This window comes from Camelus bactrianus, chromosome X (assembly GCF_048773025.1).
Source record: "Camelus bactrianus isolate YW-2024 breed Bactrian camel chromosome X, ASM4877302v1, whole genome shotgun sequence".
Classification (NCBI taxonomy): domain Eukaryota; kingdom Metazoa; phylum Chordata; class Mammalia; order Artiodactyla; family Camelidae; genus Camelus; species Camelus bactrianus.
The window spans coordinates 36,928,117-36,955,471 of record NC_133575.1 but is presented as its reverse complement, the minus strand read 5'-3'; the positions used below and the strand labels follow the sequence as shown (position 1 = coordinate 36,955,471).

The 27,355-nt window shown below is 53.1% G+C and overlaps 1 protein-coding gene across 6 annotated transcripts; it reads right to left on the bottom strand.

Annotated features, from left to right (window-relative positions):
• Window positions 1–217: 217 nt before the first annotated feature.
• On the bottom strand, window positions 218–27,323 carry RBM10 (RNA binding motif protein 10). 6 transcript variants are annotated; one of them, XM_010968072.3, is made up of 24 exons: window positions 26,622–27,323; window positions 24,668–24,809; window positions 15,214–15,397; window positions 13,478–13,708; window positions 11,523–11,592; window positions 9,597–9,670; window positions 8,119–8,205; window positions 5,943–6,003; window positions 5,635–5,811; window positions 5,090–5,250; window positions 4,821–4,918; window positions 4,643–4,730; window positions 3,854–4,040; window positions 3,608–3,750; window positions 3,383–3,500; window positions 3,205–3,296; window positions 2,957–3,121; window positions 1,833–1,982; window positions 1,672–1,737; window positions 1,407–1,595; window positions 1,253–1,327; window positions 846–952; window positions 641–770; window positions 218–547 (listed from the first exon to the last, which is right to left on the bottom strand). In XM_010968072.3, exons 1-24 carry the CDS (start codon window positions 26,689–26,691, stop codon window positions 422–424), a joined length of 2,991 nt encoding a protein of 996 aa, XP_010966374.2. In that variant the 5' UTR covers window positions 26,692–27,323; the 3' UTR covers window positions 218–421. The 6 variants fall into 6 exon arrangements, with proteins under 6 accessions (XP_010966374.2, XP_045361107.2, XP_010966375.2 ...); XM_045505151.2 differs by having other exon boundaries at window positions 3,854–3,968; XM_010968073.3 differs by having other exon boundaries at window positions 5,093–5,250.
• Window positions 27,324–27,355: the final 32 nt, after the last annotated feature.

Sequence of the window (27,355 nt, the reverse complement as noted above, 5' to 3'; positions counted from 1 at the left end):
TGTGACCAGGACCTTGTGTGTTGGGATACAGGTCAGAACTCCATGTTCTGCCCCAACCCCCACCAAGCTGGTAGCCACCATGTACCAAGACACTGTGAATGCCACCACTGCCACCCACCTCAGTCTGACAGGCCCCTTGTCCATCTGTGTTTATGTCCCTGTGTCTGTGTGGGCCACAAACCATACTGGGACATGAGAGAGAGACATGCAAGCTGTGGACTTTTCAGCTTTTATTACAAAACGGAGGACATAACTCCAGCCTAGTTTTCCAACAAAAGTCACCAGCTCAAAGTCTGACTTGGTCAGGGCCTCTGCAGCAGGGGAGTAGGGCTGGTAGACAGGTGCATGGCCCCACTCAAACTTCATCCTCCCCTGCCCCAGGCTGGACACCTGACATGAGTTAAGTAGGTCTTGCGGCTGCTCACTGGGCCTCGTTGAAGCGGGTCACCATTGTCTTGTGCAGCGTCTCCTTGTAGGACTCGGTTGAAGTGACCCCATAGGAGCTGCCTCGGGCACCCAGGCCAGAGCCCCGCACCCGTGTCTGGGCCTGTGTGAGGGAAGCAGCCTCCGTCAGGTCAGCCGGGGGCCGGGGCGACATGGAGAGTACTGGGGGACAGGGGTGGGATCCTGGGGGACTCACCTCGATGGGAGTCACAATGCCTTGTTTCTTGCGGCCCAGGCCACTGCCCTCTTTCCAGCCCATGGCCTGGAGCATGCGACTGCCAATGTTGTCACTGCCCAGCCCGTCTCGCGTGGGCTGCTCAAAGTCCCTGCAAGGGACGGGGGTACGGCATGAGCGACTGGCCTGCCGGCCCCGGGCCCCCCACCCGGCCCCGGGCACTTACACGGAGGCCGCCGACATGCCGCTGTACTTCCTCCTCTTGGGCTCCGGGGGCTCAGGGATGCCGTACTTCTCTCTGCGTTCAGCCGCGCGGTCCCGGTACTTCATTTGCTGAAAGTGTGTGTGAGAATGAAGGAGCCAGTCACTATTTGCAGGAAACATGGACATGGGTGGGAGTCCCCGCAGGGAGCTGGATCTGGCAAACAGGTCTGAAGTCCCGCGGGCAGGACGGAGTGGGCACGAGCAGCCGGCGTGGGGGAAGTGGGAAGAGGCCCCGCGGGGACAGGATGGGAGCTGGCCGATGGCGGCCACGCTGGGTCTAATGGAGGAACTTGAGCACCAGCTGCCCACAGGGATGGGCTGCCTGGCTGGGGACCGAGGGCCGGAGCCCAGGAGTGGGTCACACCTCACCTCCATGTCATTCTTTTCAAGTGCTTCCAGCTCATTTTCTGACAGGTGGGCTCGCCGGTGAATCTCAAGGTTTTGCTGCCAGGAGGACAAGAGGAGGAGTGAAGCGGCAGGGCAGGGGTGGGCCAGGGCTCCCCGCCCAGCCTCCCTCAGTCACCTTGTGGAGCCCAGAGAGCTGCTGGTGCCGGATGAGCGCCTCCTTGCTGGGGAACTGGCGCCGGCAGAGCAGACAAGCCAGCTTCTGCCAGTCAGTGAGCTTCTCCTCCCGCTCTGGGCCCCCGCGCTCCTGCTCCTCCTCACTGTCACTCTCCCCGCTGTAGGCTGCCACCAGCCCCCGCGGTGGGCTCTGGAAAAGGCAAGGGCGAGAGATCAGGCCTGGCCAGCTCAGAGCCCCCACCCGTCTCTCTGCCCTGGGCACTCACGGGGCGGTCGTCACTGGCCAGCTTCGGGAGGTCCATGCTGGTGTGCTGTCTCTCGGCTAGTGCTCCCTGGGGTGGAGGGACACGGAAATTCAGGGACTCCACAGAGAAGCCAGAGGGAGGACAAGACCGGGGGCAGGTGCGGATGGGTGGCCACCACACACCTTCTTCTCGAGGATGGCATAGCCTGCATCCGCGGTGGCTGACTCCCGCCTTTCGTCGTCTCGTAGGGAGCTGATGGGCTGGAAACTGTTTTTAAAGTTTTCTTTTTGCTTGTTGAGGCTGCGGGCCCAGCGTTCCATGTCTTTGGCAATCTAGGGGTGAGGGTGGGAGTGAGGTTCTCAGGAACCCTGCTGAGTTCGACAACTCCACCCACTGCCCTACTGCCCCTGCAGCTACCCACCGCTTCCTGCCCTGCAGCCTCAAGCAGGTGAGGGAGGTGGTGGTGACAGTCCCCACACCTGTCATTCTGTTATTCGTGCTCCTTAGCAAGCCCCTCCCCAGCTGTGCCCCCATTCTCCTGACAGGCACTCCCGCTATTAGGTTTGCAGTGTTCATTTTATCATTCTAAAACACACAGAATGGCTTGCTCTCTGTAGAATTTTAATTTACATGTGTGACACTACGCCATATTTCATACTGTTTCTTCCCCCCATAGGCACTACACCAGTTTTATAATTTACCAGGTTGCCAAGGCAACACGAAGCTGTTGCTTCTAAGTGTTGCACCCAGACTGTCACACTCTTCCTCTACAGATAACACATTGAGGTTCCCTCCAACTGTCCGCCACTACAGACCACTGATGGCTGGCTTCCTGCCTACCCCCTGATGGGCCTGTGAGACATTCTCTGGGATGTACGTACACAGACAGACACGGACACGCACCCTTGAGTGGGGTTCTGGGCACAAAGGAGCATGCGTGCACATTCATTTCTGCAGGCAGGGCTAGCCTGGCTTCAGGCGTGCCCACACCAGCCCACATGGCCACCAAGAGCGTGAGGGTTCCCAGTGGAGGACGGGAAAGCAGACAGGGTGCACTTGGATGGCACCAGCTGCCTCAGGAAGGTGGGCAGCCCTGCCAAGTACTCAGGAGATGGCCCCGGCTCAAGGTCACGCAGCAAAGAGCAGAGCGGGACCAGGAGCCTGGTCTTTCGTGAACACAAATACTGCCCAGGTACACGTCCACCACCGTCCCCTCCCTTGGCAGCAGAGGGTAACAGATGACAGAACAGTATTCATCGCAAGGCACTGAACGGCCAGCCAGTGACTACTAGACCCCAGGGCTCACCTGCTGAGCTGTCTTGGTCTTGTGCTTTTCCTTCTTCTCTTTGCCTTCCTTTGAGGGCGCCCCCGTCTCCTTATGCCCATCGGCCGACTGCTCCAAGGCAGGAACGTAGGTCCGCCTCTCTCCATCCCAGTACAGGTACTGCTGGCTCTGAGCGTTGTAGTAGTACTGAGGAGGCAGGGGGAGGGGTGTGAGGGACACCGGCCAGAGGGGCCTGCAGCCCCCGCCCACTCCCCAGGCTGCCTCATCACCTGAGAGTTGGGGTCATAGTAGAGGCCGGTCTGGGGGTCATAGTAGTAGCCAGATGTCTCATCGTACTGGTAGGTGGAGACGTCAGGAACAGCTGGAGAGTGAGGAGGGAGGACGGGTCACGCTCCCCGGTTTCGTTAAGGAACTCCCCACCCCTCACCGTAGGCTGCGGCTACTCACGGTACTGGCTGTAGGATTCCTGGGCAGTGGGGCTGGTGGCTGGTGGCATGGAAGAGCTGGGATGGGTAGGGCTCTGGAGCTCAGATTTGAGCACAGCAGGTGACATGATGGTGTATGGCTAGTCGTGGGGCCAGACAGGGGAACAGGGCTCAGTGTCTGCAATGTCCCCATGCCCTCCAGGAGCACCCCCCACCCCTGCCCTCCATCCCCCTTGACCTCCCTCACCTGGTTGTTGGCAGCAGCGCCCTGGCTGCCACTGGCCTCAGCTGCTGACTGCTGGTAGATGCCAGCGTTGGCACCAGGCTGGGTGCGGGAGAAAGCCTGCAGTGACACAGAGTCTGCCCCAGACTCCAGGGAGCCCTCGGGACCTGTAAAGAGGGACAAGGAGGGAGAACGCCTGTGAATGGCAGAGCCCTGGCTGCTACGCCTGCTGGTCCCCACCACGGGCTCAGGCGAGACACTGGGGCTCACCTGCTCCGGCTGGGTCGCCTTTGGTTCCAGGGATGCCAGGGCCCTTGGCGCCCTTGAGGTAGCCATGGGCATAGAGGGAGGACTCTGTGCCCTGGCTGCCGCCATAGCCCTCATCCTGTTGGTAGTAGCTGTAGTCGACCGGTGGCTCCTCAGGGGTGGCCCAGGCACCCTCCCCACCCTGGGAGGCCTGAGGGGCAGGTGGGAGGGGCTCATTAGCAGAGGAGGGGGTGTGGGGGGAGAGGAACCCGCTAAGAGGCGTCTGCCCACAGGTGAGGCTAGTGTCTGTCTGCTGACAGAAAGCATGCAGCCCTCAGGCAAGTGAAACTGGAGGGCCACCTGGCCACAGCAGAGCAGAGCGGCGACAAAAACCAGACTGAAACGAAGACCCGTGCCCAAATGCTCCCAGGGCCAACACTGTTACATGTGGGACACGTGTTGGGTGTCAGACCAAGGAAGGTACCATCTTCCCCTTCTTTTTTCTCATCTCCCAATTTTCTCATAGCCACTTATAAATTCCTTTTTGTCAAAAAATAGCTGTAACAATTCAGGATGATAAAATAACCACCAAACAGAAGAGAAAAGCAGCCACGATGGCACTGAAAGGGAGAGCCTGGGAAGGGAACCGCAGAGAGGTCCCTAAGGCCTGTGGCAGGCAGCCAGCCACCGCGAGGGGATTTTGGGTTCATGGAAAGCCAAAGCAGCAAGCCAGCCCTCCTGTTTGCAGAAAGGGAGTGGGAGGGTGGAGGTGGCCCAGGTATGGAGATGCCAGGGGGAGGGGCGTCTGAGTACCTGCGAGATGGCCCACTGGGCCGCAGCAATGGCAGTGCTGGCCACTGAGGCAGCATTGATGCGACTGCCTTCGTTGGAGGCCATGTCCCTGGGGAGGACGTCAGAGACTGGGAGTGAGATGGCAGGCTCCAAGCTGGGGGGCAAGCTGGGAAGGGACACAGGCGGGGGGCGCCCTGACCTCTTAGAACCCTTGGCAAATTCAACATTGATGGTCTTGCCGTCGATGGTGAGCGGCGGGTGCAGGGCCTGCAGGATCTGCAGCAGCTGGGCTGCCTCCTGGAGGAGGAGGGGAGGCAGGGGCAGAAGGGTCAGGCCCGGGGAGGCCCCCGGCTCCATTGCCCCATTTCCAGGCTTGGGGCCGCGGTGGGAGGGCTACGGTCAGGGTCCCTCCTCCCGCCCCGGGGGCCGGGACCCTGGCTGCCCGGCCCCCCCCTGTGCCGCCCTCACCACGATGGTGGAGAGCTGGATGAAGGCGAAGCCACGGTTCAGTTGGGTCTGCTTGTCCTTGATGACGCGTACGTTGGAGGAGGACAGCACTGCGTAGGGTGCCAGGGCCCCCAGGATGGAGTCCATGGTGCTGTGTGGGTTCAGGTTGCGCAAAATGATGGCTGCAGGAAGGGGCCCAGCATTAGGGAGCACCCCTGATACTCTGCTCCAACCCTACCCTCTGTGGCTCCCCACTGCTCCCTCTCCTCTGGCCTCCACGTCTTTGCACCTGCTGCTTCCTCTCACTTCATTCTCCTGAATAAACTCTGCTCATCAGTCCAAGTCCCAGCTCAGTGGCTCACCTGCCAAGAACTTTCCCAACACACCCCAAAAGTCGAGTCTGGCAATGTCCCTCTTCTGCTCTCCCTCTGTCACATGTCCACCCCCCACCACCAGGTGGGGAGCCCTGGGAGGCCTAAATCCGAGTTACCACCATCTCTGGCTTCGGAGAGCCCAGCCTAGACACCCTAGGGCAGGGAGGAAGGAGGAAGGAACAATTGACTCACTGTCGTTGGCGTTCTCTGAGCTTGGCTCTGAGCCCTGTGACAGGGCCTGGGAGGCCAGCACTCCCTGGGCCTGGTAGGGCTGTGGCAGAGGGAGCAGGCCCTGGCTGAGCTCCCGCCCACCCAGCGGCAGTGTCTGCTGATCCAGCCTTGCACCCAGGGGCAGCTTCTGCTCCGCCTCTGTCAGGGGCAGCAGAAGACAGGCCAGTGACAAACGGGAAGGCTCCCAAGTCGGTCACCCTCCTCCCAGAGCACTGGCCCCTCCCCCTACCCCCCCCTCGCCCCAACATCCCGGGGAAGGCCATCTGTACCTGACTTGGGCACGCCACATTTGAAGCACTTCTCGCGGCGTTTGAAGTTCTGGACACCACACTGTGAGGCACAGGCCAGGCCATCAGAGGGGGTGAGGCTCTCTGCTGCTCCCTCCAAACTTGGATCCAGAGATCCCCCAGGGAACCCGCCTTGCCCCACGACGGTCCCAGGGTCAGGGGTGGCAGGGGGCTTTGGGGCTCTGGCTGTCATTCTCAGCCCTGTGGCTCTTCCCTTTACATGCTCTCCAATCTGTCCTCAGTGCCAATCCTTCAACTCAGGAGTCCGCAACTCCCCCAACTTCTGTGGCTAACTGCCACCTCCTCTGAGGTGCCAGCTCCCAGAACAGCTCCTCCCGCTCCAGTCCCTTTGGTAGGTTCCTCTTCCCCAAATGTGCTTTCCTATTCAGAAACCTTCATCATTTCTATCCCGAAGAGCCAGCAGCCCCTCTCTTGCCAGACTCCTACCCATCCACCTGGGACTGGGTTGGATGCTGCCACTCTTAAGAAATCTGCCTGGACATGCCAGCCTCTGGAGTCCCCCAGCTTTCACAGTTCTATCTCTGTTCCATTGCTCCTGTGCCAGGCTCTGCCCAGGACGTGGCCTCTGCCCTCCTGGCCTAGCAGTGGGGAGCCAATGTGCAGAGGAGCAGGTTAGTCTGTGGAGACAGTCACCAACAGGGGCTCTGGGAGGCGAATGGACCGAGAGAGGGCCAGCTCACTCAGCTGGGGACAGTCAACAGGGACATCTCATCCGGGAGGCCCAGAAGTTTGGTCTGGTTTGGTTCTGTTGGGAAGCAACTGCTAGCAGAGAGGACGAGAGATTTTGTGTAGCTGGTGCAAGGGGTGAGGAGAGAGGCAAAGCTGAGGCTGGAGTGGCAAGGTGACGCTAGCTCACAGAGGAGTGTCACGTTCAAGCTCAGAGTAGCGGGGGTTTACGCAGAGGAGGAGGGATGTGGTCAGAGGTGGTTTTGTGGAATGTCACGGGGGAGGGAGTGGGAGAAAGAGGCAAGAGGCTACAGAGGCTAGCGCACCAGAGAGGGGCCCACGGCAACTGCCTGGAGAGGGGTGAGGACTGGCCTGAGCAGTGGGAATGGTGGGGCTGGGGACATTTCTCTGATGGAAGTGACAAGACTGGAGAGCAACAGGATGTGGGAAACAAAGGAGAGGCAAGAAGAGAATCCCCTAGTTTCAAGGAGTATCTGAAAATTTAGGAGGGATGGAGTCCTCTTGTCACTCTGTCCCTACCTCTCCAGAGACACTGGACTTCTGATATTACTTTTTTGGTTTTTAAACAAACAGACGCCACTCCCCTTGTAGGGCAGGGTTCCTCCTGGGGAGGGGTCGAGGCCTCCGCAAACTCCCAGGCCTCCCTCAGGTCTCAGGGCTGCCAGCCGACTGCGGGAGGTGGGGCTGTGGAGTCCCAAGGCTGCTGGTGAGGCTGGCCCCAGGGGACCATGGGGAACCCACAGTGGCATCCACAGCCCATGATCAGGAGCAAGTCATGGCTCAAGGCTCCACCTCCCTGAGCCTCAGCTTCCTCTTAGGGAACACAACCGCAAAGACCTACAGCCTGCACCCTAAGTCTCAGGCAGACGCGGCTTTGCCAGAGGTTGGGTCACCCGACACAGGCTCTCAGAACACCCCACGCTTTCCTTCAGGACAACAACCGACATTAAAAGACGCTAATTGCCGGCCAGGTGTTGTTCCAAGTGTTCCCTTCTCATCACCGCTTTTCAATCCTCCCCACCTCCTTTGGGGAGATGTATCATGACAATTGAGAGATGCGGGCAGCGAGACAGGGGGAGGTTCAACACCCTGACCAAAATCAAGGCTGATTTGGGAGAGTCTAATTTCAGCTGGACTGGCTCTGAAGTCCACATTTTACAGACCACATTATGCCTCCACTGCCCCCTACTTAAGTCACTTACATCAATGTTTGTTTAAAGCTACCAGGACTTTCAGGCCAAGACTGCTTGCTGCACGAGGGCAGAGCCTGGCGCAGAGGGAAAGCTCAGTGCGCATCAGTGGCTGGGCGGGTGGGCGGCAAGGAGCCCAGCTACTGGAGCCAAGCCGGCCCTCCACGCCCACACCACTCAGAGGCCCCGGGGAGGCAGAGACTGCCGCCACCGCTGCCGGCATCTCAATCCATGGCAACTGCTGCCCACCGCCCCTGTACCTTATTACACAGCCAGTCCTCATTGATCTTGGGCTTGGGGTCGCTGTAGTGCATGGAAACCTTCTGGCCCAGGATGTTGAGGGAGTGCTGTGGGGAAAAGCAGAGCACAGTGAGGCCCAGGCAGCGGTGCCCCACGCACCGTTTCAGCACAGGAGAAGAGAGTGAGCGAGCCCTTCAGCTGGATGGATGAGGGACAGGGAACGGAGGGAGGTCGGAGAACTGAGGGAAGATGGAAGGGAAGGAGGGAGGGAAAGCGCCACAGCCCTCGGGCGCAGCTCTTTGCTGCCTTTCCGGGCACGCGCACGCACACGTGAACACACGCCACCAGGCACACAGTGCTCGGCTGACCGAAGCTGGCCAGACAGCGGGGGAAACCCCCACTCGGCCCTGACACTGCCGGGCCACACCCAGGGCCAGCACTACACAGGCTACATTTGGGATCAGGGGGGACAGGGTGGGGAGGGAGAGGAGGGGAGAGAAAGAGAGAGAGAGCGCACGCGCGCTAGTGCTGGAGAAGGGGAAAAAGAAAGAGCCATATTTAAAAGATGGAAGTTCCTGCTGTGAGGCTGTCTTCCCGGGGCTGGCTGGGTCCTGGGCCCACGGCATTAGCCTATGGACCGGCAGAGATGGCCACAGGGCCGCCCCTGCTGAGCCCCCCTTCCGCCACATCTGCCCCTTCCTCCCCCGAGGCTTTCCTTCAGTGCCCCCACACCAGTGAGCTGGGCTCTGGGTGGGCGAGCAGAGCAGATCCTTGGGTCTTGGAAGGTCCCAAAGCTGCTGGCTGGGGAGCCCGTGCCAGGCTGGGGGAGCAGAATCCCCTCCCTTCCGGGCAGCAGGCCTGCCCCCAGAGCCGCTGGGCAAGTGGTGACTCCTGCAGGAGGGGGCGGGGGAGGGGCAGTGGAGGGGCGGGGCGAAGCGAGTCCTGGTGAATGAACTATCACTCTTGACCGGTACTTTTGATCAACAGAGCAGTACTGGCCTGTCCGGTGGAAATCAAAGGGCCGAACTCACGTGCAGGGAGAGCTGGCAAAACGGGATTTGCTAGTTAGTGTGCCAACAGCTAAGTTCCCCAGTGGCTGGACTTCCAGCAGTGCCCGAGAGTGGAACGAAGTCCTGGCTCTGCCTAACCTCAGATCAGGGAGGTCCCCTGGGGAGTGGAAATCTGGGTGGAAGAACCCCCCCACTCCCACGGCAGCCCTTTCTCTGAAAGCTCCGCCAGGAGAGGAGGAGGGGCAGAGCTACTGCCCGGCCAGCGGGAAGGGCCAGTGGTGAGTGTGGGTTCTTGATGGGAAGCCCAGTGGGTAGCGAGAGATGGGAAGAGGAGACAGTGAGGGTCAGGAAGGGGAGAGAGAGGGGGTGGGGGGATAGGACACAGGGCCACAGGGCAGGGAACTGTGTCCATAAGAATCAGGCGATGGGGAGCGCTCGATTACAAAGTAGTATTTGTTTGGGGGGGGGTTCAAGTGCGGCAAAGCAACCTGATTGGCTTCCATCCATCGTGTAGCGTCCTGCAAGTGACTAAACTCGACGAAGGCGAAGCCCCGGCTCTGACCTGGAGACAGCATTCAGATACAGACGCAGTGGGTTAGTCAACAGCTTTGGACACACGGCGTTCCCGGGGGCGGGACCCGAGGGGAGAGGACTGGGGGGCAGAAAGGGATGTGGGGAGAGGAGAAAGGAAGAAAGGGAGAGAGAGAAGCAATCTGAGAGAGAAAGACCAGGGGGTGGGAGGCAAGGTAGATGGCTGGGAGGGGCAGGAAAGAGGGCAGCGGGAGGAGGAAAAGAGCCGGAGAGAGGTTGGGGGGGACACACACGCCAGCTGGGAAGAAAGACAGAGAGACGGGGCTCAGGCAGACCAGCCTGAACAGCCTGGGGTGACAGAGACGGAGAGGAGGAGGTGCGAGGGAAGGGGTACAAGTCAAGGTCTGTCTCCAGAGAAGGAAGGAGGGCAGATGGGCAGGCCGCTGGCTCCACCAGGGCCAAAATAAACAACCAAATGCTGAGGCCCAGCACAAGGCCAGGGCAGCCCAGGAGGGGTCCTGTAACAGGTGTTTCACTGAAGGAGCAAAAGAGAAGCTGGGCCAGGCTGCTCAGTGAGGCTGGGAAGGCTCCAGGCCCATCAGGAGCCAGAGGGAGTAAGGGATACAATGTTGCCTCAGCCTCACCACAGTGCAGGGGAGGTGGGCCTCACCAGGGAGCCACCTCAGGGCCAAGCTGGGAAGATTACCGTCACCCACAGTCCAGGTCCTCCTAGACAGCAAGAGAATGGGGCCCAGGGTCGGCCAGGTGGACCTTAAAGAATCAGTGGGTGCCTGGGAGAAGCACCCAGGGCCACAGAACGGGCTGCACCTGGGACACCGCCTCAGGGAGAAAGACCAGAATCCTGTCAGCTTGGCTGGGGTGCAGCAGAGCAAGACCTACATGCTACCAAGAGAGACTCCAGGCCTGGCCAGGGCTGGGAAAAGGATCCAGGGCTTGAGGCCACAGGAAAGCAGCTCCTTCTTTGGAGGTTCACACACAGGGAGGGCTTAGACATGGCAGGACTTGAGGGGCATGCTTGACCTCCAAAAGAACAACCATTCGAATGCACAGGAGGATGCAGTGGTATAATGAGAGAGCGAGAGAGGGAGAAAGAAAGAAAGAGAGAGAGAGAGAGAGCGAGAGAGAAAGAGAGAGAGCGAGAGAGAAAGAGAGAGAGAGAGATGGAGGCATGGGGAGGAGAAAGACTGAAAGATGGAGAGAAGCCCAGGCAGGGCGAGGCCCCACTGTGCCTGCCTTGGGGAGCCTGAGCCAGAGGTCCTGCAGAGACAACTGCCCCCCACCGCCCTGCTAACCTCAGGCTAGCTCCAAGCAGCCTGCAAGAGGGGGGGAGGGAACAAGCGAGGCCAGCAATCCTGGCTGCTCCTTGGGGTGTACCCTTGGACAAGAGCCATCCCCTGCCTCCCCTCTTGGGACACATGGGTGGGGCCTTGTCAGACCTACTTTCTGGTCAGAGGCTGTTACCACAAAAATGTGGCAGGGGAAGGAGAAGAAAGGAGAGTGAAGGGACTCTATTGGGGGTGGGGGTGGGGGGTGGGGAGGATGGGGTTAACCACCTCAGATATTTAAGAGTCCCAAAGAGGAGGTTCCCAGGAGCCTGGCCCTGGCCCTGCCCCTGGGGAGCACTCAGCTCAGCTCGGAGCTGCACCCTCTCCCCAACAGCCCCGCGTGAGAGGCTGTGGGCCAGAGCTGTGAGGAGAGTGGGATGATGGGGAGAGAAGAAGACAGGGTACCCCCAAGCTGCCCATCCCCAGCTGTGGCAGGACGGCAGGGTAGGGAGGGTGAGGGAGAAGGCAGAGGTAGGAGGGAGACTTAGAGGCTGAGGCTGGCCAGCGGAAGGGGAGGGTACTGGAACAAAAGCTCACCTGAGGATTTGTTCCGCATCAGCCGGACCTCCCGTGCTTGGACGCCGTGGGACTGCAGCTGACCACGGATCTGTACAGGGAGATATGGATTGGGGCAGGCTCAGCACAAGGGGGCCGCTGGGTACCTGAGGCCGGCCGGAGGCCTCCAGGACCCGGAGGGGTCACTGGCGATGTATCTCCTCTCCCTCTCTCAGGGCTTTCCCCCAAGTGCTCAGAGCCCCAGCCCCACACCAGTACCCAGTCAGCTTTCAGCCCCACACCTGCAGAGTCCAATGACAGAAAGGGCGTGGTGCAAAGTGAAGCACGGCAGCGTGATGACCCTCAGGGGCGGAGAACCACAAGAGAGCAAGCTAGCCGGCAGCTCAAGAATGGTGGGCAGGGGTGGTCTGACAACAGGCTTGGTGCAGCCACAAAGCGAGGAAAGCTGGGGGGCAACTCTGGCCCTTTGCAAACGGACTGCCTTCCAGCTTGCATCCAAAGAGATCCATGACACAAGTATCAAACTGGGAAGGACTGGGGTCTGAGCAAACCCCAGCCGTGTGCCCTAGACCACGAATGGAGCAGTAACTTGGGGTGGAGCCCAGAAAGCATGGCTGTGGGGTCTGGAAAGCTTGCTGGATGAAGTAAGCCAGAAAGAAGCTGCAGAGGCAATTTGGGACTTGGACCAGGTGAGGCAGGGTCTCTAGGCCAGAGGCATCGCTCACAGGAGTCAGGGAACCTACGCTGGGCATGCTCGGGCAGCAGTCTTAATGCCTCAGCCTCAGTTTCCTCAGCAGGTTAATCAACAGAAGGGAGATTAAAAACATACATACATACACACACACACACACACACACACACACACACACACACACACACGATGAAAAAGAAAGAGGAGCTTATTAGGACTGCGAACACTCAGGGAGGGCTCAAGAAACAGCAAGAACGTGGGCTCTGGGGTCCAGCTGCTCAGGTTCAGACCTCAACTCTGCTCTGCCCTCACTGGCCACAGGACCTGGGGCAAGTCGCTTCACTGCCAGGGGCCCGGCTTCCTCATCCGTAGGCTGAAAATACAGAGTACCTTCCCCGCAGGGCAGCTGTGAGGATTAAATCAGCCCTGGCGTGTGGCCCACCCTGGGACAAACCCTTCACAAATCTCAGCACTCAGTTAGTCTGGCCCTGAACAGGGCTGGGGGGCCAGACTTGAAAGGCTCTCAGTACACAGGTGGGATTTTCTCTGCGACAGCACAGGCAGCCAGCAGGTTTCAGAGGAGAGCTGAGCAGAGAACTCAGGGGAGGTGAGGGGGAGGAGGAGAACTGGGGGGGGCTAGTGAGGGGGCTATTCTAGTGGCCCTACTGGGTCTTCCCGGGCTCCTGAGGGGAAGTCTGTATGACAGGGAGGAGGATGGAGGGGAATGTCACACAGGAAAACAGGGTGGGAAGGCTGCACAAGCAGTAAAGGGAGTCCAAGGAGAACCCAAGGCTCTGTGCCCATGCCAGTGAGGAGATCTGATGCTGCTGACAAAAGAGGGTGGAGGTGGGGAATGAGACTATTATCCCAGAAAATCCCACGGGGAACCTCCCTACCCCCACCCCCACCCCCAGGCTACAAGGTCTCCGCATGCTCTCTGCCACCAGCTACATCTGGCCCTGGGCCTGGTGAGCACCTGGCCCGCGACCAACACATGCAGAATGGATGGATGACCAGCGGAATGTGCAGGAGGAATGCTCTGTTCCCTCCCACACCCATCGCCGCAGCCCCCTGGCCAAGGCAGCCTATCTGATGCGCCTCCCTTCCAGACCAGGAGACAACAAGGCCTGCCCAGAGGACAGATCAGGGCTGGGGGACAGGAGCTGCTGGGGAGAAGGGATGAAAGGTGCCGAGGTTAGGGGCAAGGGAGAAGCTGAGGGCCCTGCAGGAAACCCAGCCTGGCCTCCTGCTCTGCCACCTGCCCGGGGACACGGGGGGCACGTACGTCATCCTCAGTGGCTGCCTGTGGCAGCATCCTCAGCATGACGATGTTACTGGCCTTCTCCTCCTCCTCCTCCTCCTCATCCTCCTCCTCCTCCTCCCCTTGCTCGGTCCGATAGTCCTGGTCCCGATAGTCGCCGTCTCGGGGGAAGCCTGGTGGGCCGGTGGGGCTGTGCCTGTGCCGCCGCCGCCGCCTACGCTGAGTCTCGGAGCCCGGGGAGGCCTCGTAGGAATCCTGGCCAACAGAACGAGATGAGAGACACCAGACGGGCAGTCAGTCTGGGGTGGGCCTAGGGGCTGGCCGCTGGCTCTCCGAGGCAGGCAGGCTCTGAAAGCCAGGGGTGGGCGGGCTCCGGCTAAAGGCTCGGGGCAGGCAGGGTGGGCAGGCCCTGGACTACAATCCTTCTGGGGCTGGAAATTCTCCCCAGGATGCTTTTGGGGGCTGCTCTGGCAGGGAGTGGGGAGAGGCTGGTGGCAGTATCAGCAGGGGGAGGAACTCCCACAGACAGGTGACCAAACACCACTTAAACTTCCTTGGGAATAGACTGCTTGGGGCTGGCACATTAAACCGTGCTCTGTTTCTACCCACCCCTTCCCCTCGCCAGCTCAGCTAGTATGCTCACAATTGTTCCTTGTGCCACAGAAGCCCACACATCCCTTCAGATTCCCAGCCTGGGCCCTGCAACCACGTCGTGGGTATAGGAATAGCTAGCTCAAGACCTTGGCCAGAGCCAGCCAGCAAGGGCTGGCAAAGGTGCGAGGGCTACAGTGCTGACTCTTGGTCCCTAATCCTGTGCCTGGCCAGTCCTCCATCACCACCGGGCTCCCTTCTAACAGGGTGCGGTCACTGGATTCTTGGGTGTTGCCCAAACCATCCTTGTAGGACCGAGCAGGCCAGGCCTGGGTCCACACCCCTCCTGCCCTCACCAGGGCCAGATAACTCAGTGCTCCACTCTTCACTCCTCCTGGGCCACCCAGGGCCCACCCGCTATGCTAGAGACATCCAGGCCCAGCTCACAGCTGCCGCTGAGGAAGCCTGGCTGCCACCACAGGGGGCTTTGCACCAGACCCCCCAGAGGGTGGCTGGCAGCCCACACTCTGCCTCCCAGGGCTAGGGCTGCAAGTGTACCCTTCCCACCCCGTCGGATAGGAGAGCTGTCTGCTTGCTTAGACCACGGCCCTAACCGCCCCTTCAAACTGGGGCTCCCGGAAGGCAAGGCTGTTTCTTCCCCTCAGCTGGGGGCTCCCTGGTGGTGGGCATCACGCCTCTCCCCTCCGGCTATGGCTAACTACCCAACATGGAGGTGGCTAGCCCCTGAGTTCAAAGCAGAGGCCCAGGGGGTCCCTTCCGTCTGCCACCACTGGGCACGCCTACAGCCAGCCTCCCAGAGCTGCTCTGCTTGGTGATATCCAGTTTCCCAGGTGCCCTCCTAACCCTAGATGCCAGGTCCCCAAATTGGCCAGGAGCAGGCAGTATAGGGCTTGCGGTGAGACCTGAACAACAGGGAAGAAGGGAGAGAGGTGGCGGCTAGGGGCCCTCAGAAGTATAGAGCCAAGCATGTGGAAGTCAGGGGGGCCCAACTCGGGAGAGGAGCCCTCAGAGAGGGAGGTGGGACAGACCCCCCCCAGGTGAGGCAAAGCCACCGTGCACAGTCCAAAGGCATGGGAGCGGAGAGCTACCCGAAAGGGCGCTGCAGGCAGCCAGAGGCCCTGCAGGAGCCGGCCCTCCCCGGCCCTCACCTCTGCACTCTGCTCTTCGGACGAGTCGTCGTAATCGTGCTTGCCCTCCTGGCCGCCGTACTCGCGGGGGTACGAGCGGTAGTCCATGTCCCGGTAGTCGTGATCTCGACTGCGGTTCTCCCCACCATCATCCTGTGCACGGTCGGCGGCTCCGTAACGGCCAGTCCTGTCTCCACGACCCCCTCTGGGGAAAGAAGGATAGGGAGGGATGAGAGGACAGCACGAGAGGTGACGGTGACCCCACCCACTCACTCCTTCTAGACCCTCGCCCCACCCTCTGCCAGGGAGCCCCCTACATCCTGACCCCGTGGGCTGAGCTGGCTCCCACCGCTCCCTCAGATCCAACCCACTTCTCTCCTTCCCTCCCCACCTCTCCAGTCCAAGCCTGTGTTCCCTCACTGGGCCCTCAGGTGTGGCCCCCCGACTGGTCTCTCCTCCACTCAGGCCTCCCCGCCCTTCCTTCTCTACACCCCAAATGTGAGTGCGTGCTTCATAAAGCAAAGCAAATCAAGCCCAACCATACTGCTCCTTCAATGGCTCCCCCTTGTTCTCAGGACAAAACACCAACAGGCTCACCAAGGTCCTACAAGGCCTGCAGGGTCCTGCGGGGTGAGGTCCCTGCTGACCTCTTCCCCCACCTCTCTCGCCTCACTGTGCACTGTGCACCCCTGCCCCTCTGCTTCATGGTCACCTCGCTAGCGCTGGCAGCTGTTTTGTTAAAATTTCTCCCATTGCAATAACTGTAAAATAATGATCTCAACGTTGATTTATCGTGCATTTCTTTACAAAATTACTAGACCATGAGTTTCAGGTGATGAGGGGACCATACCTCTTTGGCTCATGGCCCTGTTCCCCAAAGCTAAGCTTGGTGCCTAATACTCAGCAGGTGCCCAATAATTATTTTTTGATAAAAAAAGTATTCTAAAAGCAAGCAATACATATTTACTTAAAACAAGAAAAAAATGGACACCATCATAGACTACCACTAGCAGGATCCCAATCCTGGTCCGAAACGACTCTGGCATGTCCATAATCGACACCATTATTAAATTATTCTAATACATTAGCTATTAAATATTTAAACAAAGGAACGAAGAGATTCAAAGCTGGAAGGGAGAAGGTAAAATTACTGTTATTTGTAGATGATATGAGAATGTACCTGCAAAGCCTAAGAGAATCAACTGAAAAATGATTACAAGTAATGAGATAAAATCAGTAAGGACTCTGGGCACAAAATTAATATGCACAAAAAAGTACTCTGCCTATATTCAGAGCACCACTGTTTCAAAACAGGAAGATACCAAGTATAATTGCATCAAAAAGGTTAAATACCTAGAGCTGTGCAAGGTCTTCTGACTCTACTTCACACATACAAACCAGGATATGTTTGAAATGGGTCAAAGATTTAAGTGGAAGAACTGAAGCCACAGAAGAGAAGTAGAAGAAAACACGACATAATTTTTGGATAATTCTGAAACAGGGAAAACTATGACCCAAATCCAGAGGCCGCAGAAGAAAAGAACCATTAATTTGACTACACGAAAATAAAACATTTCTGCTTGGAGGAAACAAAAACAGAAAAACAAAAACCATCATCAGCCAAGTCAAGACAAACAATAAACAGGGAAAAAATATGGGAAAAAGAACAAGGGAAGGAGGAGAATTCACAGAAAATACAGGTGACCCTTGAACAACGTGGGGGTCAGGGTGCCATCTCTCAGCTCAGCTGAAAAGCCCGAGTATAACTTCAAGTCGGCCCTCAGTATCTGTGGTTCCTCCACACGTTCAGATTCAACCAACCATGGATCATGCAGCGGCATAGTACTTACTACTGAAAAAAATCTATTATCAGTGGACCTGTGCAGTTCAAGCCTGCGTTGTTCAAGGGTCAACTGTACAGATGGTTTATATTTGAAAAGATGCTCCATCTCACTCACAATGAAAGATGAAAATTAAAACTACACTGGACACGCCATTTTCACAATGCTTAAATTATGCTTTTATATTTTTTCCTAAATCATTTTTATTTTTATATTTAGGTATTTGTATTTATATTGTGACGAAATATACAGAACAAAAATTTTTACCACTTTACAATGTACAATTCAGTGGCACAAAGTACACTTAGAATGTTGTGCGACCATCACCACTATTTCCAGAAACTTTTCATCACCCCAAGCAGAAACTCTGTACTTATTAAATAATAACTCCATACCCTACTTGGTGACCTTTATTCTACTCTGTCTCTCTGAGTTTGCCAATTCTAGGTACCTCATATAAATGGAACCATATAATATTTAACCCCTGTGTCTGGCTTATAGCACTCAGAGTGCTTTCAAGGTTCATCCATGTTGTAGAACGCATCAGAATTTCTTTTCTTTCTGTGGCTGAATACGTATGTATGGTACATAGCACATCTGCTGCTGGACACCTGGGTTGTTTCCACCTACTGGTTGCTACGGGTATTGTGAATGACGAGGCTTTGAACACTGGTGTACAAGTATTTGTTTAAGTCCCTGCTTTCAATTCTTTGGGGTATATACCCAGAAGTGGAATTTCTGGATCTTAGGGTAATTCTGTATTTAATCTTTGGAGCATTGCCAAACAGGATTCCATAGCAGTTGTTACAGTCTCCCCAGCAAAGCACAAAGTTTCCAATTTCTCCACATCCTCAGCAACACTTGTTACTTTGCATCTTTTCATGTGCTTACTGTCCATTTGTATACCTTCTTTGGAGAAATGTCTATTTAAATCTTGAACTGGGTTTTTCTGTTGCTGTTGTAGGAGTTCTTTACATATTTTAGGTGTTAATGTCTTATCAGATATACGATTTGCAAATACATTCTCCCAGTCTGTGGATTGCCTTTTCATTCTTTTGAATAGCATTCTTTGATGTACAAGTTTCTAATCCTGATGAAATCAAACATTTCAAGAAATGGTAATAAATTAGATTTACAGAAAAGTTCAGAGATAATAGTATTCTCATACCCTTCACCCAATTTCTGCTAACAGTAACAGAACCATGGTACATGTTGGAACTAAAAAAGTATACAGATTTCATTAGGATTTCACCAGTTTTTCCACTACTATCCTCTTTCTGTTCCAGGATCAAATGCAAGATACCACACTGCATTTAGTCATCATGCCCCCTTTGTTTCCTCTGGCCTGTGAAAATCTCTCAGCTTTGCCTTATTTTTTATGACCTTGACAGAATTTTGAAGAGTACTGGTCAGGTATTTTGTAGAATGTACCTCAACTTGAGTTTAGTCTGATGTGTTCTTGTGATTAGACTGGAGGTTATGGTTTTTTTTGGAGAGAAAAATACAATAGAGGTGAGCCGCCCTTCTGATCACACCGGACTGTGGGTGCGGGATATCACCATGACTTAGCGCTGGTGATGCTCACCTTGCACCTGGTTATGGTGGGGTCTGCCAGGCTTCTCGCTCAATGTCTCTTTTCCCCTTACACTGTTCTTTAGAAGCGAGTCACTAAGATCAGCCCACACTCAAGAGGAAGGGAATTAAGCCCTACCTCTTACAGTGGGGAGTATCTACATATATTATTTGGAATTCTTCTGTAAGGGGGATTTGTGATAGAATGTTTTTAACTCAAATCTGCAAAAGTTCAAATGTTTGACAACAAACTGTTGGCAGGGCTGTACGGGAAATAGGCATTCCTATATTGCTGGTAGGAGTGAAAATGGAATGATCCCCATGGAGGGGAGTTTGGCAGTAACTGGCAAAACTAAAAATCTATATACTCTCTGACCCCGAAAACCCCCTCTGGGAATTTAATGTACTGATACACTTGTACACATACGGAAACAGCATTCAATGCAGCACTGTTTATAACAGCAAAGGACAAGAAACAATGAGAAGAGTCAGGAAAATTCTGTTAAAAAAGAGACTAATGAGGGGGAGAGGAGCCCCACCAAATATGGAAACATACTATAAAGGTGGAGCAACTGAAACACAAATGGAAAGATCTGTAAAACCACAGCACATAAAAACACATGTGGAAATTTAGAATCAGCCAAAGGCTGCATTTCAAATGAACAGGGAGAAAGTGGATTAGTCAATAAATACTAGTTGTGATAACTGCCTGGCCTAGGAACTGGCAAACCACAGCCAGGGGGCCAAATCCAGTCATCTAAGCAAAGTTTTCTTGAGCACAGCCATACCCATTCATTTACATATTGTCTGTGGTTTCTTTCAACAGAGTGGTTGTGACACACCATATGCTGCAATGCCAAAAATATTTACTCTCTGGTCCTTTACAGAAAAGTTTGTTGACCCTGAAGAAAATTAAGTTGTTTATCTACCTCACTTCTTACACTAAGTAAATTCTAGACGGATCAAAAATTAAAGTCCCTGAAGATACACCTTAAAAATATTAGGGAAAAAAACATTTAAAATTGATTAGTTCAATAATGGGGAAGGCCTTTATAAGACAAAACCCAGAAGTTATACTAAAAAACCCCCTGATAAATCTGGCTTCATAAAAAAATTTAAATATCTAGAGTGTAAAAAAAAACCATAAACAAAGAAAAATGTGATAAAGCAAATATGGTAAAATGTTAATGGTAGAATCCAGTGGATGGGTACAGAGGTATTCACTGTAAAATTCTTTCAACTCTGCTGGTGTGCTTGAAGTTTCATAATAAAATATTAGAAAACCCCCATAAAGTTAAGATAATTAACAAATGGGAAAAATAAAATGTTTCCAGACATTTCAGTTGGTTCCTAATTTTTCGTAATTGTTTGTTCATTCAACAAATACTAACATAACATTTGCTATCTGTCAGGTACTGCTCTAGGCGCTGAGGATACTACTGAGAACAAAATGAAGTTGTGATCCTTGTGAGTGTGGCTTAGAACCCAAACTGTTTCCTTGCTGATTAACGCCTAGACAAGAAGTGGCTGGTATGAAAGGTACGAGTATTTTTAAGGTTTTTTTGATATGAATAATGTTTTTCCATGCTTCCTTACTGTAGGTATCCCTCAATATTTGAACTCTAGTCATCAGATTTTAAGAACTGAACAGATTGAGAAGGGAGAGGGGAAGACAGAGGGGGCAGGAGGGGGAGGCAGGAAGGACTAGGCTTACAGGTAGGTAAGCAAACACGGCAAAATGTTTACAATAGCGGTTCTGGGTAGAGGATTATGAGAGTTCATTGTACTTGCAACTTTTTTGTAAATTTAAAGTTTTTTCAGAACAACGAGTTATAAACATACACATACATACTATGATCAATAAGGGTTTATCTCAAGAATATCAAGAATGCAGTTTAATGCAATTTATGAAATTGATGGACAAAAGAGAAGAAAGGCATGTAATTACAAAATTCAACACTCATTTCTGATCAATCTTAGCAAACTAAGATCAGAGAAATCTTTTGATTTATGAAAGACTACATTCCAAAAGCCTACAGCAGGGGGGAAGAGTATATATAGCTCAAGTGGTAGAGGATGCGCTTAGTATGCACCAGGTCCTGGGTTCAATCCCCAGTATCTCCATTAAAAAGGTAATTAAATAAACCTAATTACCTCCCCCACCAAAATAAAATAAAATAAAATAAAATAAAAATATGCAAGAACAGTGCCTTAAAAAAAGATGTTAAAATTAATTAATTAATTAGTTAACTTTTAAGAAGCCTACAGTACACATCATGTTCGCTAGCTAAGCAAAAGGGGCTGCCTATCAGGCCTGGACTGACTGCCTATCTGCACATGTCCTTTATGGGACAAGAAAATAAACTATATTGTTTAAGTCACTATTTTTTGGATTTTCTGTTACAACCTGCCAAAATGAATCTTTATTTGTGCACCCAGCATCACTGATACTATTTAAGATGATACCAAAAGTCCTGGTCAACACTATAAGCGAGGAAAAAGAAATACAAAGTGCCAGGCCTGATTTGTATAGAACATGACCAACTACTTAGAAAGACCATCAAAATCAACAACGAATGAGTAAAAGTAACAAGAGAGCACAGCAGGGACAAGATAACACAAAAATCAGTAGCTTTCCTCTACCCCAGCAAACACCAGTTTGGAAAATATAAAAAACAAGATGTCAATAAAAGCTACTGAAGCACTAGGAATTACTTTAACAAAGAATACACAACCTGATTAAACTTAAAAGCTTTTGCACAGCAAAGGAAACCATCAGCAAAATGAAAAGACAACCTACTGAATGGGAGAAAATATTTGCAAATGATATACCAATAAAGGGTTAATATCCAAAATATATAATCAGCTCATACAACATCAAAAAAAAAAAATCCCAAAACCCAGAAGAACTGAATCGACATTTTTCCAAAGAAGATGTACAGATGGCCAACAGGCACATGAAAAAGATGCTCAATATCGTTAATCATCAGAGAAATGCAAATTAAAACCACAATGAGATATCACCTTACACTTGTGAGAATGGCCATCATCAAAAAGAACGCAAACAGTAAGTGCTGGTGAGGATGTGGAGAAAAGGGAACCCTCATACACTGCTGGTGGAAATGTAAATTGGTGCAGCCACTACGGAAAACAGTATAGAGGTTTCTCAAAAAACTAAAAATAGAACTACCATATGATCCAGCAATTCCACTTTGGGTATATATCCAAAGAAAATGAAAACACTAATTTGAAAAGATATATGCACCCCAATGTTCACAGCAGCATTATTTACAACTGCCAAGATGTGGAAGCAATCTAAATGTCCATCAATAGATGAATGGATAAAGAAGATGTGGTGTATACACACACACATGCACACGCACACACACACACACTGGAATGCTACTCAGCCATAAAAAGAATGAAACTTTGCCATTTGCAACAACATGGATGGATTTGGAGGGCATTATGCTAAGTGAAATAAGTCAGAGAAAGAGAAATACCGTATGCTATCACTTATATATGGACTCTAAAAAATAAAACAAGCTACTGGATATAACAAAAAAGAAACAGACTCACAGATATAGAGAACAAAGTAGTGGTTACCAGTGAGGAGGGGGAAGGGGCAAGATGGGATAAGGGATTAAGAGGTACAAACTACTATGTATAAAATAAATAAGCCACATGGATATATTACACAACACAGGAAATATAGCCAATATTTTATAATAACTATAAATGGAATATGATCTTTAGAAATTTAAAAATTGTGAATCACTATGCTGTACACCTGAAACTTATAGAATATTGTATATCAACTATACTTCAATTAAAAAAAAAAGAATACCCAAGACCTGTACTTTTGTTTATTCAGAGTTTTATGCCCTTTAAATGAACTTTAAAATATTCTCCATACAGGTCTTGGATGAGACGACTACTTAAAAAGGTGATAATTCCCCAAATTAATATGTAAATTCAATGCAATCTCAATCAAAATTTTAAAATTTTTTGAGGGACTTGATAAACTTTTTTATATAGACTTCCAAAAACAGCTAAATCAACTTTGAGAAGTAAGAGCAAAGTGGGAGCTATTAAGACATTCTATAAAGCCATAGTAATAAAAACAGTAAGGTTCTGCACAAGAGTAGCAAATAGACCAATGAAGCAAACCAGATCACTCCGGACAGATCCACGTACATGAGGGAACTTGAAATGAGATGAGGCATCGCAAATCAATAAAGAAAGAATGGACTATTTCAGGGGTGGTACTGGGAAAACTGCCCCCTATATGGAAGAAAATAAAACCAGAATCTACCTTTTACCATATTCAAAAGTGAACTCTAGATGGACTTAAAGACCTGAATGTAAAAGGTGCAACTACAGAGTAAGAACAATCTTTGTGACCCAGAGGTAGGAACACAGAAGGTTCTGAAAGGACAGATTATAAGACAAAAATGGGATGAATTTCAGCACACCAAAATTAAGAACAAGTATCCATCCTGGGGAGAATCATTAAATAAAAGGCAGTAGGTACACCCCATGGTGTCCTTGAGACCAATCAGAAGCAAAGCACTGACATACACATGTCGATACAGACAGCTCTTAAAAATGCAGTGCTGAGTAATACAAAGTTCAGGAAACAGAATGAAGAATGTAGCACTCTGCCATTTGTGTAAATTGAAAACACAGACACTGGAAACAATGCTACATATTTTAGAAGGAGACATTTCAAACACAATAGAACAGCTGCTGAGAGCTATGGGAATTGAGAATAAAAAGGAAAAAATTAACATGGCAAGAGAAGGTCTTGTACCAACCTATGACAGACACCTACCTTGAACTGGAGAAGTATGATTAACTCAAACCTCTGCACCTGAGGTCCTTTAAAAGCCAAAAGCTAGTAACTTTATTTGGTAACAAAGTCTGAAGCAAGTATGTTACCTACTCAAACTCAGAAATTGCCACAGAGACTTCCAGCGAATAGCAAAGTTAAATGCCTTTCAAAAGACATTTTGCAAGAAGGTCAAGACTGAATAATGCTAGATGATGACCACATCTCAAATTTGGGCTCACTTTTCAGAAAACAAAATATGATAATTCTACATTTTTTAAAAGGTGGTGGTGGAAGAAACCCATTGTTAAGACATTAAAAAAAAAAAAACTATTTCCTCCCTGACTTTTTACAGATCAACTGATTCTTTAATAGAGGCTCTCTGGAAGAGTTAGGTCTACCTTCCTACACAATCTTTAAATGCCAGGAATAAACCATCTGCATTAGAATCAACTGAGGGGATCCACCAGTATGCTAAGGGTATGGTCCTCTGTATTTTACCAAGTGTCACAACTGTTTCTTGTTCATACCGGAGTTTAAAAATAACTGTACAAGTGTCCCATTCCAAGAGAGGTATCATAACAACTCCAGCCCACCCTGTCCCTGAATCCCAGATCTTAAAAATGCAGGGCTGAGTAATACTATCTGACCTGGCTTGCCCCATGCTTGTCTTGGGCAAACTCCTGACTCTGCAGGCACCACTCCCATCCATCCCTCAAACCCAAAACTACAGCCCTCACCTCTCCCCTGAGAATCCACAGGCTTATAAGGCATTGCTCCTCTGCCACCCACCTCTGCCTCTCCTCCTGCAGTGCCTGTCCACACCTTGGTGTGGCACCACATACCTATCTGGGTCATCCACACTAGCGACCTGGACATCGGCCTCCATTTCTCCCTTCCTCTTGGTCCCTTCCCACCCTGCAACCAAACATGGCACCCATCCAGCTGTCGTGTCATTGCCTGTAAACTGTCCGGTTTCCCTCGTGAGACCCTGAATAAGAAGAAGGCTGCAATCTTATCCGTCTCACTCACCAATGCACTCCCAATGCTTAGCCTAGCACAGGTCCCGGCTCACAATAAGTGCCAAGCAAACATTTGCTGAAAAGAAGCTAATCATCTGCTACACTGGGTTCTTCTCTGCTCAGAAGCCCCCTCCTAGCACTTTCCTGGATCAATTCTCACACAGGGACAAGTCTAGGCTGCCTGGTAGGGATGGGAGTGGGTAACTCACCGTCTTTCATACTCCATGTCCTGATAGGGCCTGCGAGGGCTGCTGGGGCCCCTCCTCAGCCGTTGGCTCCGTTTCACTTCCCAGCCACCCCCGCTGCTGCCACCATGATCTGCCAGCCTGGGTGATGCCTCCTGCAGGGACTCTGGGGAGAGTAGAAGGAAGAAAGGGGTCAAGGCAGTCTGGACCGAGAGCACCTTCTTGAGAAACCCTTGTTGTCCAGGCTTCTGCTGTTTCTTAGGCCAGTGATGTTTCCCAGCTCCTAGTGCTCCTGGGGTCCCGAGTGGGAAGGCAGCTGCCATCTGGCCCGCTCCTTCCTTTCCCCACAAACCTGAGGCCAGAGCCCGCTGCCCTAGAGACAGTAAGGCCTTCAGCAGAGAGGGAGCATCCTGCAGAGAGACCCGGTGGTGCCACTCATTCTGTGATCAGGGCTTTACCACCTGAGACCGCTAGACAAGTTCAAGCCCGGAGCTACCTGCCCAGGGGAGTTCTCAGTGCTGGATGACTTGTCTGAGATCAGGCACATCAGGCACGGAGGCAAGACTTCACAACAGGAGTCCCAGGCACCCACCGGGCTCGTTCCACCAGCCTCCAGGTGCCATTTCATCCTCCCAAGAACATGCTGGCTGCCCACTATGAGATGGCAGGAGACCAAAAGGCTCAGGGCAGTGAAGGGGCTAACTTGGCACTGAGACAGCTGCCGCCACCCTGGGCTCCTGGCCAACACAGCTTTGGCCCTCACACGGCAACTGGCTCAGCCCTGAGCCCCATCTCTTTTGCACAGCCCGGCCCCTCAATGAGGCGGTTCCCGCCCCCACGGCTCTGGGCTCAAGTTATTCAGAAGTAAAAGGAGCCCTTTCCGAACCTGGGATGGAAGGGCACTTCACCCAACCCTCGGGGCTGCGGTGATAAGTAAGGAAGGCCTGAGAGCCATGTGACTAGGCTAGGGGTCACCACGAAGGATCCCAGAATCTTCAGGCCCCACCCTCCGAACAGGAATCAGGCAAAGCCAGGCAGTAGCAGCACCTGCCCAACACTAGGTTGCCACCACACCTTTCTTCCACGTATATACTCATGCCAATTTTCTCTTCCTCCTCAAGCCACAAGGAACCAGGATTGCCTGTCCCCGGATGGGTAAGAGTTAGACTCACAACCAGGGGCCCCAGTCGGGAGAGCCAGATACAAAACCCTCACTAGACTCTGGCCAGAGTCACATACTGGTATCCACAACAGATAGGGACCAAAATCACAGACTGGAGCCCCGAAAAACTACGGGCCACAGTAAACAAGGGCCATTATCACACACTGGGACCCCCTTCACAGGATGAGGGTCCGAGTAACAGCTATGAACCCACCCCTCCACCAAAAGAAAAAAGACAGTAAGTCTTACAAACGTTCCTTGTACTCCCCCACACACCCACCTGGTAAGTGGATTAGGGCCAGTCACTAGAAGACTCTCTATGGATAAGGACCCCTCCCCATGGATAAGGACCAGGGTTAGATACACGCACCCTGGATAGAGACCCGAGTCCTACAGACGTTCTCCCTCCTCCCCCACCCAAGAATAAGGACCGGAGCCACAGAACACTTCCCCATGGATAGCTAAGTACCAAAGTCACACGGAGAGCAGACAGCACATCTCCCATGGATAAAAACCAAAGTCCCAGACACCCGCCCCCCACGGATAAAGTTCGGCGTGGCAGACACAGTAAACCACAGTAGCCCACTCCCATCCGTTCCTCCCTTCCCCCCACCCGCATGCACTTATTCTGTGTCCCAATCGCGCACGCGCCTCTGCCCTCAAAAGGAGAAAAACAAAAAAACAACAACAGAAAGACACCCCCTCCCGGGCTCGGACGGCGCACGCATCGGTCGGTTCCGCGCGTAGCCCAGGCCCGCTGCCCTCAGTCCGCCCTCGCGCCTCCTCTACGCATCCCCTCCGCCCCCGGTCCCTTACCTCCGCCCCCACGACCAGCGTCGACGCTCACCTTCTCGGCCCGGGCTGTCAAGGGAGGGCTCCCGGACATCACCTCGGCCCGCCGCCACCTCCTCCAACTCTCCCAGCTCAGCCGGAGCCGGAGCGCGCAACGACTAAGTCCGAGGCCGGAGGCGGAAGGGCGGAGGAGGGGGGAGGGGAGAAGCGCCAGGCGCGCAGCCTTCCCCGGGAAACCCACTGCCGCCTACTCCCGGCCGGCCGCGATCACCAGCACAAAATGGCGACGGCGAGCAAGCAGCCGGCGCTTCGACCACCATCCACCTACTAAGGGAGCGCGCTCTGGCCGGCCCCGTCTATTGGTCGCCGTCCGCCGTCGGCCAGCCCTGGCCTGCTCTGATTGGCAAGTGTATGCCACCTCCCCGATCCCCGTGCGAAAGCCCGCAAGTCGGGCGAAGGGGTAGCTATTGGCCAATCCGGGGAGGCCCGCTTTTTGGAAGCTTGGCTTCCTTCGAAGATGAAAGACCAATGGGAACTCCGCCCCTTTCGCCAGAAAGCGAGGGAGTTCTCGGTTCGATTGGCTGGGGACTGCATCCACCCAAGTGTCACCGCTTTCTTCTCATCAAGGAGCTGGGCGGACCTCTCGGTCAGTGGTCAGAGATTCCATAACCTGACCGAGAGGATAAGAAGGTTGCTCCTGTGAGGCCATGACAGAGGAAGGAAAGAGGACGCCTCGCGCGTTTGAAAAGAAAATCCCG

What these genes read in the sequence shown, in the direction of transcription:
- RBM10 (XM_010968072.3), bottom strand. Translation starts at nt 26,691, where the DNA reads ATGTCCGGGAGCCCTCCCTTGACAGCCCGGGCCGAGAAGGTGAGCGTC. An exon ending in GATGCGGAACAAATCCTCAG is followed by an intron (nt 9,671 to 11,522) that starts GTGAGCTTTTGT and finishes TGCTGTCTCCAG; the next exon opens with GTCAGAGCCGGGGCTTCGCC. An exon ending in ATGCCATCCTCGAGAAGAAG is followed by an intron (nt 1,738 to 1,832) that starts GTGTGTGGTGGC and finishes CCTCCACCCCAG; the next exon opens with GGAGCACTAGCCGAGAGACA.